The sequence below is a fragment of the Cornus florida genome, unplaced genomic scaffold, assembly GCF_030987335.1.
Source record: "Cornus florida cultivar Cherokee Brave unplaced genomic scaffold, ASM3098733v1 CherokeeBrave_3.0.0_Hap2_Chr05, whole genome shotgun sequence".
Classification (NCBI taxonomy): domain Eukaryota; kingdom Viridiplantae; phylum Streptophyta; class Magnoliopsida; order Cornales; family Cornaceae; genus Cornus; species Cornus florida.
Genome location: NW_026775575.1, coordinates 99,299,078 through 99,316,555, shown reverse-complemented (window position 1 = coordinate 99,316,555; position 17,478 = coordinate 99,299,078). Strand labels below are relative to the sequence as shown.

Here is a 17,478-nt window from a genome sequence, read left to right as displayed (position 1 = left end):
TAATACTTCAAGAAGCATATATGCATGTAAAGCAAGTTTTTAATACCTCAGTGTACATTAATTGACCATGACATTGGATTCACCTTATATTAATATATATAAACCCTTATTCAATATATTTACATGACATTGGATTCACCTCTCTGTCATGCATATATATTGACCATCAATTAATGAATTGAAAAGAAACTGGTAATATGTGATTAATCCAATAAACATGCTTGAGACAAATATCAATTGATATCGTTCAGGTTACACTAACCTTATATTCAATATTCATCAAGTTTAAATCTGATATCAAATAATTTACTCATACACTATATATACAATTGTATATACGTACATGCTGGACAAATTAGTAACTTAATAAACATATATATACTAGTCCATATAAACTAACTTGTAATTTTAGATGAAACTAGTCCATGCATGAAACAATAGATTTTCAAGTTTAAAATTAACTTGTAGATGAACCCACTCCAAATTCATGAAACCACAAACTTTATTATTCTTCATGTTCGTGCTGTACATATATGGATGTGGTGGTTTATGACTTCAAATAATGCATCAAAGCTGAAAAAATTAGACGGTGAATATAATATCCAATCATACTTCATACTTTATCCAATCAAACTTCACACTTTGAAGTTTCCTCAAATAATCTATTAACATACATATTACAACAATGTATATGTATATATGTACTGGGCAGATCAGTCTCTTCTTAATCTTATTTAATCATTCAAGGAGTCCAAGAACAAAGATTCATTCATTTGGGTTAAATACTCATCAAGTTTCGACTTGACATCCACTCGTTTATTAATACATAAATTGGATATTATATATATATATTAAATATTCAATTAAACATCAAATTCACAAATCTTTTCAGACAAATTTATTCAAACATATATACAAAATATTATATATGCTGGACAAGTCATGTTTCTACCTAATGCTTTAATCCAGTACAAATAAAAAAAACTCTATAATCATTCTCGGTCCATGTGCCATTCAGTAATGCATCAAAATGAGACTATATGCCAAATAGCTTATGTGTCAAACTTATATTATGTATTTGTATATATAGCCAGCACCGGAGATTTCACCTTAAACTTTCATCCAAACATGCACGATTACCAAGGTAAAAAAAAAATGTGTTTGTTTATATTATATCAACAAGAACGTAGACCCACATTACCATGTTTCTAATCAAGCAAACGATGGCAATAAAATCAATGCAGCGGTATAATCGTGCCCGCAGTTCATGATCCGATTCCTTCAAATTAATATATAATAAACTTTCAATTCCTTTGTCTTGATTTCTACGAGAAAAAATTTTAAACCCTAACATTGCTCTGATACTAATTATTAAGTTTTAATTAAATTAATTCATGTAGAAATCAAGAATACATTAATTAATTAAAGAGTAATTTAGACTTGTACCTGATTGATTATTAACACACATACCTTTAGAATATTTATGTAATCCTCTGTGAGTTCCTACAAAAAGTAGAGCGCTTTACCCCCTTCGCACATCAAGGCGAGCAGGATGAGAACAATCAGTCAGCTCTCCACCGTGATGAAAGGAGGATGGACGATTTGCCGCCAAATGTTCGTCGAGTTGAGGATCACGAAGGATCGACTCACGTTGATCCGCGACATGAGCAGATCAGACAGAACGAAGCTATGACCTTCGATCCACATCGGGAAAGGTTCAACCGAGAAGAAGTGATAGAGGTTGATCGCCGCCGAGTTGTCGATACGATAGATCTGAATAAGGGTTTTAAAATCCTTATATATAACAACAACATGGGAGGACGGCTTCTCTACAAACAAGTACATCTAAGTCTCCTTTCTTGTCATGGAAACTTAGATATCAATGGTTAGAAATGAATCACACCAAATAAGTTGGTAAACCACAATCCAACGGCATAAAATCATACTCCCAATTAGACCACCAAATTGGAAAGTACAAACCCAATCCATCAAGTATCAATGATTACATTACAATCCTATTTAGAAAACGTAGTGCATAGGACCATAAAATAATTTTTATTATTTAAATATATATATATATAAATTCCAACATGCGGCACTGCACCGGCTGACGGTGATGACAAGGACGGTTCGCAGCAGAGATAAGGTGGATGGTGGGTTTGCAAGGCGGCTCAGCGGGGTTGAGTTGCCGTCTTCTTCGCCGGAAGTAATGAGGATTAAAAAAAATGATGAAAAAAAAAGAAGCTAGAGAGAGAGAAAAAACATAGAGAGTCTGAAAGTTGAGAGAAAAACGATAAGGTTGAGGAGAGAGAAAGGAGACCCAAAAAAAAAAAAAAATTAAAAAACATTTGTTTTATTCCTAATCTCAAGCCATATGAATCCGACGGTTTAGATCGAGAGCTATATATATATACGGCAACACCAGGGGATCCGAATCTGCTCAAATACACCTCTCATTGGAGCAAATTCAGTGCATATCCAAGGGCTGAGACCACCTCAGCCCATTTGCCAAATCATCGCCCAATCACCTAGTCAGCATTTACACAAAAAAAAATTACTGATGTACTATTTTTATTTACCACATATACGAATACCCCATACACTTATACTAATACACCATACACTTATACATTATACGAAATCAGAATACATAATTTACAATTACATTTAATATTTTTTGTAAAAAATTACTTTCAACTTTACCTTTGCGGGTAAAATTACAGAACCCTAATCTCGCTCCTCTGCTCTTCGTCTTCGTCACGTTCTCTGAACCTTCTTCCACTGTTCTTCTTCCTTCCAACTCCTGTAGTCTCCTCTTCATCTTCGTCTGAAGTTCAAAATTTCAAAATTTAATGGTTAGGTTAAAATCTATAATGAGGAAGAAAACCAATAAACGTACATTTCAAGTATCTAAGAAGAAGAAGTCAATTTCTACCAATGACGCTAGAATAGAGAACGTCTCACGTGAAGGACAAACCTCATGTGAAAGACGAAGCAGTGTTGGTATTTCTGGTGGCGAGCAGGATTTCGTGAACCGGCCTCCCACAGTGTTCTTAATGTATAGGTAAACGTTGATTATGTATCGGTTTGTTTTAGGGTTTAGAAATTTATTTTAGATTTTATGGTTGGGAATAGTGAAATTGAGTTTTGGAAATTAATTTTTTTAACATGTTAGGAAAATATTATGATGGTATATGCAATTGATACATGATACATGTGTTAAAAAGTTGTGATAATAATAATTTGTTATTTCTGAATATGAAATCTTCCTACGTATACTGAAAGTGTTTGTGGTTGTTATTATTAATTTAGGAATTGTGAGATTGAGTCGTGGAAGTTAATTTTTTTAAGTTGTTAGGTCAATATGTTGATTCAATAAAAATAATAAGTTAATTTCATACATGATACATGTTTAGAAAAGTTGTGAGCATAATAAATTGATCTGTCCAACTTTTGTATTGTATTGCGTTACAAATAGTAGGTGATGAAATATGCAAATCTTCCTACATATATGTTGAAAGTATTTGTGGTTCTTATTATTAATTTATGAATTGTGAAACTGAGTTGGGAAAGTTAATTGTTTTAACGTGTTAGAAAAATATGTTGATGCAATATGAAATTCATACATGATACATGTAAAAATAAATTGTGATAATATGCAATGCATACATGAAGGCCCGAGTGCATTAGAAAGTACCGGCAAAAGCACTCAAAACATGATAGGTTACCGAAGGCAGTGATGCTTGCAGTGCACAAATCTGCTAGACAGACATGGAATGCAATGTCTGTTGCTGATAAAATGCCATGGATCACGGAGTGTACAAGACGAAAAGAATAGTACGACAAGCTTCTTGAAGAAAGAAGCCCCAAAAAAAGAAAGGGTGATTAAATTTTAATGTAAATATTTTATGCATGATGTGTATAAGTACTGGACCGGTTCCAGTGAGACGTGAATGGAGACGATTTTTCTCCCACCCCGGGTAGATAGACTAAAGCTCCAGCAACATGGTGACCGGTGAAACCCAGAAGCATCGGCGACATAATAGATCCACTAACGGCATCATTTTGATTTCTATGTCTTGGAAGCGAGGGACTGCTCTTTAAGACTTTTGGAACTGGCCTTGACGTTGCTTCCGACCTTATTGCAGAAAGCTCCACGGTGGCGCGTGTGGCGCGTATAGGGAAGGCAATCTGCATGGAGACAGAGTAGTCACTACAGCAGCCGAACAGTTTCGTTTTGAGTTTTTGCCGCTTCACCACCTTCGTTGCTGCCTAGCTCTCTATCGACCATCATCTGCCATCACGACTTTCTTACTTATCACTGTCGAATCTCGCCAAAAAGTTCAACAGCCCCTCCATCGTTGTCCGTGGGTTCTTCATTGCTCACGATCGATTCAAATGCCCATCGTCTTGCAACGTTGCTAATCTATCGTCGAGGTCTCCGTCTTTCCAACGGCATCCACCATCACCGCTATGTATTGCCACCTCCTCCATTGTCGCAGTGCAGTCCGAGCCCCACCGTTCAATTTCTGGCCCGATCAATCTTGCGGCGGTATACGTGCTTCCGCCTCCACTCTCTATTTTGGGTCTGCATATTATTGATTGGGCTTTACAACAGTGATAAACATATCTTTAGGGGTTCCTCTTAGTTCAATTGGGTTCGCCGTGGGTATGATTGGCTTTGTTGTAGGTTAGATTGGGTGATGAAAAGCGCAAAAAAAAAAAAAAACTTGGGTGGTGCTGATGGTGGTGGTTATATATATATATATGATTCTATGGGTGGAAAGTGATGGTACGGATGGTACTGGTGGTGGTTGGTCGCGATGGAGAGGAGAATGGAAATGCATTTGAGAAAAAGAAAAGACTGACAAGGACAAATTTGTGGCTGAAATAAACTGGGGGTAATTGCATCTTCTTAATAAATCTGATTTTAATATTGAGGGGTAATTTCATCTTTTCAGAGGGTTTAAAGCCTTGTTTGGTTAGAGTTTCATATAAGGAATGTCTGTGTCAAAAAAATAAATTTCATCTGAACCTAAACAGGCTAAACAGGTGTGGCTGTATTTTATTCATTATTATATTATAAAAAAATTTGAATAAATGTTTAATTAAATTGTTCCATTAAGTGTTAAAAGGTGGATGACCATTAAGTAGTTTCTCCTGATGAGTGGTCATTCAATAAATAGAACTTTTTTAAAATAAGAAAAAAAAAAAAAATTTAATGATGGTCGGCAAGAACTAGGAACAAATGGATCCCATTTAAGACTATATTTGATACAATGAAAAAAAAAAGAAAAAAAATAGAAGAAGGTAGGACTCCGTATTTCATTATAGTATGTGGTATATTAATGAATTTTTTTAAAAATTGAATAATGATAATAATGAAAAGAAAGAAAATAAATCTATTTTAGTAAATTTATAACTATGCCTTTTGTTTTTATGGATTTTGTCTTTTATAAAAAAAAAAATTAATATTGACAAAGTTTATTTAAAAATATTAGTATTTCCTTTCATTTTTTTTTTTCTGAATCTTTATTTATTTTTGCTGAATACATTTCTTTTTATTTTAAGATAATAATAAAACCAATTCATCAAGTTTTAATGTATCACTCCAAATTCATCCATTTCTTTTTTTTTCTTTTTCTTTTTTTTTTTTCCAAAATTTTCTACCGAACACAAAAAAAATAATAAAGTGGAGTTGTTCGAATGGAAAGCTACAAATTGATGAATTGCAATGAATATATATATATATATATATATATATATATATATCTGTGTGTGTGTGTTTTGAACCCTTTCATAGAGTTTGATGAGTGAGTAGGACTTTCCACACTCATCATGGTTAAAATCAATTGTGTCAGCAACATTGAGATCCAGCGCTGCTGATGATTTGAAACAGTAGATAACAATGAAATTCCATGGAACCTTTAAAACTAATCATTTTTTCTTGGGTTAATTTTACTGACACCCTTTCATTTTTGACCATATTTCACCTACACCCCCTCTATGTTTCAATATTTCATGCACACCCCCTTGTCAAATATGTGATTTTACGATATTACCCATGATTATATATTAAAATTTATGTCTTTTGTAGGTTTAATGAAAAGACTAAAACACCCATATTTCTCTTTCTGTACCAACACTATATATATCTACCTCTCTAATATGGAGTGTATATATATATATAAAAATATACATATATGTATGTAAGTAAATTGTTCCTCACAGGAACCGGCCCAGTTGATGACTCCAAAGCGCCAAGGGAAAATCACCGAGGGACGAAGGATGCCATGCTGCCATGTAACCCACACCTCCATCGCGGTGGCGGGTTCAGTCGTCACCGATGAGGGGAGTATGCTCCTGGGCTGGCGCGTGCAAAGGGTGCTGGGTCGGAGACATACTGATGGCGGTAGAGGAGGCCGTTAACGACGGCATCGACGTCATGTCAATCTCTTTCAGCGGTATGACGTCAGATTACAGCCGCGATGGCATCGCAATCGGTGCCTTCGCTGCCATGGGGAAGACCTTGATTCCTCAAACTCTGTCACCACCGACGAAGACCTCAAAAACATGATCGAAGAATTCGACTGCCTAACCACCGTCGCTCGCGAACTTGCTGCGGATTGGGGTTCACGTGGAGGATCACAAGGCGATGATGATGGGCAGAATTGAAGGGCATCCTCATCTCGTGCTGCGATGTCATCCTCGAGATCTGTCCCGGTACCGAAAATCTCACCAAGAAGCTCATCAACGCTGACAAGTTCATTATCGTCGACGAAGAACTCGAAACTCGAAAACATGATTGAAGAATTCGACCGCCCAACCACTGTCGCTTACGAACTTGCAGCCGCTTCGGGTTCACATGGAGGATCACAAGGCGGCGATGATGGGCAGAATTGAAGGGCATCCTCGTCTCGTGCTCCAATGTTATCCTCGAGATCGGTCCCGGTATCGAAAATCTCACCTAGAAGCTCATCAACGCCGGCAAGTTCATTATCGTCGTTGAACTTGACACTCGTAATGTCCTCGAGTTGGAGCGTCATTTCCAGATTAGAGAGCGACTCAGTTATTGTGTGTGTACAGTGAATATATGTGTGTGAGAGAGTCAGAGGATATATGAAGTGTATGATATATTGTTGTACTTGTCACAAGGGTAGTTTTGTAACTCTGTAATACTATATGAGGTTAAAAATGACATTTCAGACATTGTAAAGGGCAAAATTGACCTTACACTCATTTATTCCTCCTGACATCAGCATTAGTAGTCTATTACTTAACGGCAGGGGTAACATGGTACATCTGGTCAAAAGTTAGGGGATGTGCGTGGAATATTAAAACCTTTAGGGAGTGTAGGTAGGATATGATTAAAGGTGAGGGGGTGCAGGTGAAATTAACTTTTTTTTGTTTTTAAATCCAAGGCATCACCAATCCTGTAGAAATTAGGGCCATCTGGTGAATTACCGATGATGTTCATCATTTGGTGTTATATTTAATATATGTAGAGAGAGAGAGAGAGAGAGAGAGAGAGACTTTACAGCAAAGGAATCATGTTGGAGTGTTGGACAACTCACACCCATGGGACACCAATTTGTACTGTTCCTTTCCCACCAAATGCCAACCTGTGATAAAGAATGCCCCAACATCAAGAGTTCCACTGTCCACCCCCATAGCACCTAATATCAGCCGCCCAAGGCACGTCCATTCTCCACTTGGCATCAATCCGATGTCACAATTTTTATTTTTTTCCTAATCATTCGAGACGGACACACCTGTTAGGAGAGGTGGTTCTAAATTAAATCACTGAGTAATGTCTGAATAATTTTCACTTGTTAAGACACACAAAGGCGTATTTGAAGAATTGGGTGGCATTGAACAACACAATTCAATAAATAAATAAATATTTGTTTTGACTCTTGAGCGGTTTGCAAAACCCAAATTTCATTAACGATACGTACATTATAATTGTAATCATTTATGGTTATGTTATTCTACATTGTTTTGGAATTGAAATTAGTTAAATCAAAAAAAAAGTTTAATTCAACTTTTTATAATTTTAAATTAAATTTTTTTTTTTTTAATTTCAATTTCAAAACTCTAATTTTATAGAAATCAAAGATAGATTTTTCACTTAAAATTATAATAAGGGAGTAGGAGCATCTTTATTGGAAATATTATGGACGGGCTCTTTCAATGATCTGGCTATCAATTCATAGCTCAATAATGACATATACAAAAATTATGAACAAGACTTGGATTTTAATTTTAACTACAAGCAGCTCACGGTTTAGTTCCATGTTATGATCACAGTGGTATTTAATTATTTGAGATTTTTCATACAAAATGTCATATTTAAGCATAATGATAATCATGGCACTACAAAAGCTAAGCTATGTAGAAATGCATATATGGAAAATATTATTTTACATTCATATTAAAAAAAAAAAAAAAGGGTGTTAAAAATTCATATTTTAATTAGTTTTTTTATTTTAGAGTTGTATTTTTTTTAAAAAAAAATTCTTGTTTAGCAAGTCTTGGACTTTAAAAAATTATAATCCTTGTCCAATAAAAAATTGGATTTGAAACTCTATAAATAGATACATAAGTTTTGGATTGAGACTTATGAGATTGAAAAAGATGTAATTTCATGAGAGAGTTAATGGGTAGAGGTAGTTTATAAGTTGGTAGAGTAGGATAAATACTGAGGGTCACTGGTAATGAGGAGACAGACTCGTGGAGTGGTACATAGTGAAAAGACATACATAGTGAAAAGACATGTACCGGTTTTGAATCACAGTCCTAATGTAAGATAGGATTTTGGACAATTCGACAAGTCCGTTTTTTACCCTAATGGAGGGTTTTTTTATTTTTTATTTTTATTTTTTTGTGAAAACGATGCATTGAGAAAAATCCATTAACTTTAACTTGCGGACATATTGGCTTTTGGTTGAAAATCTTCGTTTAGATTTCTGAAATCGCGTTTTCTTATCTTATAAGAGTTTGTTGATTATTTGGGGATTTTTGTTCATAGCCTAAACAAAGTCGGATTCATCTCAATTTTTATATTTAGTAGTTTTTATTGATTAGTTTTGTTATTCTATTTTTTCTATAATTTTTTTTAGACAAACTTTATTTTTAGACTTATTCTTAGTGTTAATATTTGTTTATGTTTTAGTTTCCTTCTGTTTGGTTTATTTTATTATAAATACATGTACGGCAAATAGCATAATTAATTTTATTTATTCAATAATTAATACAATATCATATTTTCTCCGAATTTATCATGTACTTTATAGATTCAAAGTTATGAAGCATTCACAATAAACTTAAACAACTTTGAATCCACAAATTTAAAGAAAATATGATATTATATTAATAATTGAATTAATAAAATTAATTATGCTCTTTGTAATTCAAGTATTTATAATAAAAGAAAACCAAAAAAACTATTACCACAAAGAAGCATAATGGTAAAAGAAAAATAATACTGAAAATAAGCCTAAAAATAAAGTTTCTCTAAAAAAATTAGAAAAAAAATAGAATAAGAAACATAATCAATAAAAACTACTAAATATAAAAACTGAGATGAATTCAACTTTGTTTAGGCCTCAAACAAAAATCTCCAAATAATCAATAGGTCTCCTATAACTATAAGAAAACATGATTTCGGATCCCTAAAGGTTTTCAGCCAAAAACCAACATGACCCATAAGCTAAAGCTAGTGTGTTTTTCTCAATGCATCGTTTTCACTCAAAAAATACTTTATTCGAGTCAAATACAGACTTGTGGAACTGTCAATAATTCTATCCTGCATTAAAACCACGTTATATATTGTGTTTGTGTATGATTGCTTTGTTGGCTTTCATTGGATCTTTGTGTCAAGGTGAAGGAGATCCAGAAAACATAAAGAGATCTAAAAAACATAAGGAGTCTCAACGAGTGCTACAATGAGTTTCAGTTGCAGGTGGAGTCAATTGGCTTGGTTACATGACATGGAACTCGAGTAGTCAAGTGGGGCCTTGGAGGTTTGACTGATCGAGCAACATACAGTATGAACTATCAAAGTTTTGCAACAGTTTCGTTAAGATTAAAACTACAAAAGAATTGTCCTAATTAATGTCGTAGAAACTATAAGTGGCTTGATGGAATTTGAACTAAGGTGGATATTGTTGAAAATTGTGTCTCAAATTTCTATTCTAATTAGGTTTCCATTTTAGAATTGTATTCCGTTAGAAAATTCTTGTTAAGTAAGTATTGGCTCTAAGAAATTGTAATTCTTATCGGAAATTGTGTTTGGAACTCTATAAATAGATACTAAGTTTTGGGTTGAGACTTATAAAATTGATATAGATGTAGTCTTACAAGGAAATTGATAGGTAGAGGGAATTAATGGGTTGGTAGAGTATGAAAAACATGGATAGTCACTAGTAGCGAAGAAATAGGCTCATGGAGTGGTACACTATGAAAAGACGTATATGCGGTATTGATACCCTATTGTTGTAATATTTTTATAAATTATAGTGAAATCATTTTTCATCCGTGTATGTAAGCCGATTAACGATTTTAGTTAAATTATGTTATATCTTGTGTTTGTGTGTCACTTTTATTGGATTTTTGTGTTCTCTCGCGCTCTCGCTGCTCCCAACATAGACGTAGAAAGGTACTTTGTATATTACATTTTTTTTTACCTAATTCATAAGCAAATATTGTCCTTGCTGGCACGCTTGGCTAGCAAGCTTTTAGTATATATATATATATATATATTTCTGGACAATTTATGTTACTTCTTAATAGAATGAATCTATTTGTTGGAACTTGGAACAGTTTAAATGCATGATTTCAACTCATTTGGACTAAACTCGGCTGTTGAAAGATTCCAAATTTGCTTCTCAAACGAACTTGAAAGATTCTCAATTTGCTTCTCAAATGAAGTATTGAAAAATAATATACTAAATTGCGTGTGATCTTACGTTAGTGGCATTCGAAAATAATAATTGGGCTGAACTTCAACAACCGTTCTATTCAGGCCCAACACTTCAATCGAAGTGTTGGGCCTAGCACATTCCATGGAAAAATGATATTCCCAAGTGTTGGGCCAAATCTCATTTTTGAATCGCACGCCAAATGCGAAGAAGAGAAATAGTGGAGAGTTGAAGTTCAAATGCCGGGCCTTTACCGATCAGTTATTGGCCATGGTCATTTGGCTGAAGCAGGCACTAAAGACTGATTTTTTTAATTTTTTTTTTTTAGTTAACTTACACACATGTCTGTATTGAAGTTCGAACTTCTGACCTCTTTTTGAGAAGTAGGAGTTTGTCCACTAAAAATTCTAGAATTCCATAGGAGTACCATACTCCCGGGTATCCAAGCCATTAGATGTGGTGATGGGGTCCACCGATAGATGATCCAACCACTGAGAAACCCAAGGGTACAGTCCTAGAGCTTCTCATCCATGCAGCACCATTAGGAAAAAGAAACTCAATTGCGCATGGCCATAACTTTATTGAGAATTCGAGATACCATACCCTGGCATGCATCATTGAAAAATCTTAGCTTGATTAGGCCTCTGTGAAACAACATTGTTCACCCTTTGACAATATTCAGGGTCATTCAAGGAAAACTTTGGCCAAACGCGGAAAACAAAAACAAAGACAAACCATTGTTTCTGTACATACAGACCTTAATTCACATCAAACAAACAGTGGCGGATTGTTACAATGTATAAATCATTCTAACGAAGTTTGCAATAGGATAAAAAACAAGACATAAAAATAAAGAGGAAATCGAAAATGTGACCACCAAGAGTCTAGCCTAGTGGTATCTTCTCTTCTCACGTGGAAGAATGAGGGTTCAAGTCCTCATTCGGATGTTATAATGTGGGTTTGTTCATACCTAACAAAAATAACACAAAAAGTTTAGAAAATGTGGCAATTGTGCTTGCCAAAAACAGATTCCAACTTAAGCAGAAACTCTGTTGTGATTATGTTGTGTTTGATTTACTCATTAGAGCCTTTTTGGTATGGGTAAAAGTAAAAGGGAAATGGAGGAAGGAGAGGGATATGGAGGAGGAGAACAGGTAAGGGAAAGGAAAGAAAGCAGGGAAGTCCCTTCCTTCCAAGTTCCAAGCCACCCTATCCTTTTCTCCCAAAAGTGAGAGGAAAGGAGGAAGGAAATATCTCCCATCCTTTCTCTGAATTTTTATTTTTCAATTTTATATATCTATCATTCAATAGCTTTCCTTTCTCTTTGCTCCTTTTTGACTATTCAAAACATGTTCGTACTTTGTATAAAGTGAAGCAATTTCACTTTGTCTAAAGAGAAGATAGATTTTATTGTTTTCCAATCTCATCTTAACACTAAACAAGCACAGTGTTGCTGGACATGATGCTCCATCCATAAGAAACCCATGCTAATTATGAGAACAATACAAAATTCAGAAAAACTTCAGTTTATTGGACTTTTCTAGTTGGAGATTCCCAAGAATTTGTGTCGACGGTTAGAGATCTACAGAAATGTTACAAAATACACAATTTTGCAATGCATCAAATTTAAAGAAGTCAAATAACCTACAATTATCAGTGTGAGAGTCATCTTAACACTTACATATAACTCTCTGAAGTGCTTGTATGATCATCCCTGTGGATGCAACAGTTGATCCCTTGAACTGCAGTTTAAACACGGGTCACGATTAAACAGAGTTACTAAGAAGTAATAGTCATCATCGCGAACTGACTCAAAAATTAGAATGTCAAACAATTCCTGAACATATCTAAAGGAACAATCTTACTTTTTGGAATGGAATGTCCAGATAAGTAAATGAATACTCATTATCTTTGTGTGATGCTGAGTACAAACCTTGGATTTAATGTTCAAGGAAAGAATCCCATCAACGTTGGAGGATTGAACCGAGTGAGAATCTAGGTGGAAATTGCTTATTGCATCCATAATTTCAAGCAACAAACACTCCCTCCAAGGACACCTAATCTCGATCAAAACATCCTTCTCAGTCATTTTGACAGTTACATTATCAGTTGAGCTATCTTTCAATTGAACAAGGTTGATCTCCGGCTCTCCTCCATCAATATCACAAGCTTTCCTCTTGTTTATCGAGGGCCTCTTGCCAATACCAGTACTGTTCCCGTAGTTATCGGATGTCCTCTCTGTAGTATCTTGGGGTTTCTTCCTCGTCATTGCATCTAAATCTGTTACCTCCCTGCAACATTCCAAATCATCAACCCTTCTCTCAAGCTCTTTAAGATATTCGATTGTGCCATCGAGTATAGAAACTTTGTCAACCTGCACAAAATAATATAGAATAATAATAACAACAACGACTACAACAACCATGGTAATAATAAATAAATAAAGTAAAAGGCCAAATGTTCTCTTGATTAACTACCTTGCTAGTGGAAGGGATCAATGATCCAAGAACCGAATATCTTTCATTTATATTTTCCCTTCGCCTCCTCCCTGAGAACAGATTGGTTGTGCCAATTTCATCAACCTGCGGTCTCCATAGTCCATCTTCTCTGCTATTATCTTGTCTGGACTCGATCAAGCGACCACCATGCATTCGAGCAACTTCAAAGAGCACCTTCTTTAATACTCTTTGTGGAGTTCCACTTCTGTGTTTCCGGATACCTACTGGTCCTTTCTTCCAGTCAATAAAGCTGGATTCCTTATGACACTTTTGGAAGTATGGTCCCAAAACCAATTGGTGGGAGCTCTTCAAAAGGGATGAAACAACACTATGATAGTGGATATCATCATTTGGAAGATCCAATGAGGTCAGTTTCGTGTGGTTGCACTCTTGAAGGTCAAGTAAACAACTGTCCTTTTCAGGAGTTACAAAGGTTTGGGATATAGAGTCACTTGAATTTGAGGAATTTTGGACACAGTTACTGACCTCATCATCCATGAATTGCCAGCTTTGTACTTGAGAAACACCCCCATTTAAGCCTTCTACCATAACCGATTCCTCTGTCTGTTGATTGGGCAAAAAACCACTCGAAGTGTTATTGGGAGCACAAAGATTTACTTCTCTGCATTCTACGGCAGGATCAAGATTGGTGTCAAGCTTATTGTGATTAAGCTTGGGAAGGACAAGGTCTTTGTCAGTTCTTGTATTTTCTGAGGCATAATTAGATATCTTCGGAACAGTTGGGTATGGATTCTCCAAAAAGGTAGTTTTAATGTGCTGAATGAGAGTGGGATCCTCTAAAACCTTCAGAACACAAATTACGACAGAAAAACATGACTTAGAATTAGAATGAAATGTACAAAAGCAAACCCTAGTGATTTAGATTTGAGGTGCGAATCTGACACTAACTTACCAGCTCAGTTACCCCCAGCTCAACCACACCGCCTAAAAACGGAAAGCATACCACAGTCTGCGAGTCAATAACAGGATATATATATTAAATAACACAATTCTCAAGAGAAACCACATAGACTAAATGGCAATATTGATTCTCTGATCTTTTCGTGTTCATAAGAGCAAAATGGTACCTGAATAGATGCACTCTGAGGAAGATAGTCGGTTCAAGTCCAGTTGTTTAACATAAATGAAACATAAAAAGGACATTCAGTTTTTTTAGAGTCATTTTGAGCATAAAAGTCATTCCATAGAAAATGATGTTTCATTCAGATTTAAATTGTGAGATACTATTTAAGGGGGGAAAACAAGAGAAGAAGAAGAAGAAGAAGAAAGAAAGAAAGAACTAAATACCTTTGCCAACAGAGAGCGACTGAATACTTTGCTATCGGCACAATGAGCATTGCACAGCCAGATGGGCTGTCCGTTGGCTAATGTTCTTCCCGGCAACCTGAGGAACCATTTTTCAATCAATTCACTGCTAATTTTATTAAGTCACTGTAGATGTAATATTGATGCCATGCTTTACAGATACGCAGAAATGACAATTTAATGAAACACAGACAATATTTAAATTGGCAGACGGTTGGTAGAAACTGGAAATCACACTCTAAGAATCAAAATGCAGTAGTTCAGCAATAATAAGGTCCAACATGAGATGTAACAAAATTTATGACCAAATGCAAACATCAGATGGTGGCAGATGAAGTAGTTAATTCAATGCAGCTCTACTTAGAGGGGATAAGCTGTTAACTCCCATCTTTTTTCATGCAATGACCATTGATAGTCCACCAACATCACAGCGCAGAGGAACCATTTTTTTCTGAACTTCAACATTTTTTGCCAAAATGATAACAATGTTACTCTTCACCATGATATGGTGCTCCACAATCGGAAAATCAGAAAGGCCATAATAGCTACTAACAAATCTGGATTGAGTTAAGAGCAATTGTATAAAGAAAGTTTACCCTTGGCCAATATTGAATACGAAGGACATGCAAACCAAGTAATACCACTCCGTATCCGTGAGGTCTTCAGGGGACAATGCAGCTGAAGGCCTTCTAGCTTGTGGGTTGGTCTCAGCTACCGAAAGGGACTCATAAAGTTCTTTCAATTGCTCACTCCTCTGCAACCCCAGTTGATCGGCATTGAATTCTACAGCCTGAACTGTTTTCCTTGTCTTAATATCTCCATTGTAGTACCCATCACCCCATTCCAATACCCTAACAAATACCATCCACTATCAACAAACATGTATGTCTATTTATATCAAACATGTGGTACAAGTAACATCTAGAGGATTTCACTTCCCTTGACAGTTCAATACAAATTATTACAGCATCAAAGCAGCAGATATTCAGAATTTCAAAGGGATCTAAGACAGCTCAATACAAATTATTACAGCATCGAAGCAGCAGATATTCAGAATTTCAAAGAGATCTAAGTAATAAACCACTTATATAAACAAATTTTGCAAAACAAAGAGAAGTGTACTAGGAAATGAAAATTTCCATAAATCTCAAATGCATTCCCTTCAACAGATTAAGCAAACAATAAAACTGATAGAAGGAGTAGAAAGTTACTTGAAACTCGACCCAAAAAAAAAATTTTGAAGGAAAAAAATTTGCATAGATATGTTCTTAGAACACAACCCACAAGACATGTTCTTGTATTCTAACCTACATGGCACCCAATTTCCCCACCCCCATGAAAATATATATATATATATATATAAATAATAAATAAAAAAAAAATCTTAACTGAAGAAAATGCCATAGATAATTTCTATTCTAGAGAGAGAAGGAAAAAGATGAAGTGAAGAGAGATGGAATGTTGAATACCCTGGCTGTCTTGATGAAATGGACCAAAAGATTGCATAGCTCCACTGAATGCTTCTCACAGCAATAGCAAGCTGCTTCTTTAGGTTTTCTGACAATCCATCCTGGTTTTGTAACCCACTACTAGCCATAACTTACCAATCTAAACTTCACCTTTTTCTCTCTCTACATAAACATCTATAGAATCATGGGAAACCCCACCACTTAATAAGATCCCACAAGCCTAAGACACAATGATTTTTAGGAAGAAAAAAAAAAAGAAAAAAAGAAGAAGAACAAATGTATCAAGAAATTCAAAGCTTTGACTTGACTTCTTGATTCTTAGAAAACTACTCTTGATTGAATCAACTAGATCTTAAACCAACCACCATAGCTCCAAACAAATAGATGAAAAAATTGAAGAGGGTGTCTCTGGTTAGCTAGAAACCAAGAGAATGGGAAAGAGAAGTAAGTGGTGCTCACAAGTAGACCATCACTGGACGAAAGGTTCAAAGCCCAGTAATAAATAATTATCTGTTGCCTACAGAATCAGCAGAACACTCACTCCAAAAACAACCAAACATAAATATATTATATAAAATTGTATCTCTGGTTTAATCTTATAAATGGGTACTAAGATTTTTCACCAGAAATACAGAATTTCATGTCAACTAAACTCAGAAAGACAGGATCTATTATTGGGGAGAGAGGGTGCGGGAACACTAGGAATAACTGCTGTTTTTTTCCTTTCTTTTTTAAAGCTTTTTAGTGTGAAGGCCGACACTGCCCGATTTTTCTTTCTTTTTTTAAAAAAATATATATATACACATATATATATTGATTTTGTTTTTTGGGTTCAGTACTTTCAGTAACTACTTGAGACTAAAATGGAAGCAAAGACACTAGTTCTATGTAAACCAGAGTTAAAAACTGTGGATTGAAGTCCTGAATTGCACACAGACGAATGAGCTGTTTTAATCCAAACACACGCATAAAGAAGAAGATGCAAGTGACGGGGAATGAATGGTCTCTCTCGCAGTAACAGTTGAGCAGTCGCACAGCTGTAGGATGTGGTCCGCTGATGTGGGTTTGGCTAGAAATAATAAGGAAAGAACCAAAAATAATAAAGATGTGCGGTTATTATTGCTGCTATTATTTTGTCCACTACGGTTTTGATGTCCTCCAAATTTGAAGTGTCCATTTCTTTATTGTTCTCAAATATAAGTCATTGGAAGGGAAGTAGTAAATACCGGAGTGGAGATAGGGAGTACTGGGCTTCACGGGCCC

General features: G+C 35.3%; 1 protein-coding gene across 2 annotated transcripts; it reads right to left on the bottom strand.

The window, feature by feature from the left end:
* Window positions 1-11,534: 11,534 nt before the first annotated feature.
* On the bottom strand, window positions 11,535-17,191 carry LOC132307921 (transcription factor EGL1-like). Of its 2 annotated transcripts, XM_059805814.1 has the most exons (9): window positions 16,216-17,191; window positions 15,343-15,597; window positions 14,729-14,825; window positions 14,509-14,523; window positions 14,334-14,390; window positions 13,400-14,224; window positions 12,856-13,296; window positions 12,604-12,664; window positions 11,535-11,892 (listed from the first exon to the last, which is right to left on the bottom strand). In XM_059805814.1, the coding sequence occupies exons 1-9, from the start codon at window positions 16,341-16,343 to the stop codon at window positions 11,870-11,872; spliced, it is 1,902 nt and encodes a 633-aa protein (XP_059661797.1). In that variant the 5' UTR covers window positions 16,344-17,191; the 3' UTR covers window positions 11,535-11,869. The 2 variants fall into 2 exon arrangements, with proteins under 2 accessions (XP_059661797.1, XP_059661798.1); XM_059805815.1 differs by lacking the exon at window positions 11,535-11,892 and having other exon boundaries at window positions 12,031-12,664.
* Between the last annotated feature and the right edge of the window lie 287 nt (window positions 17,192-17,478).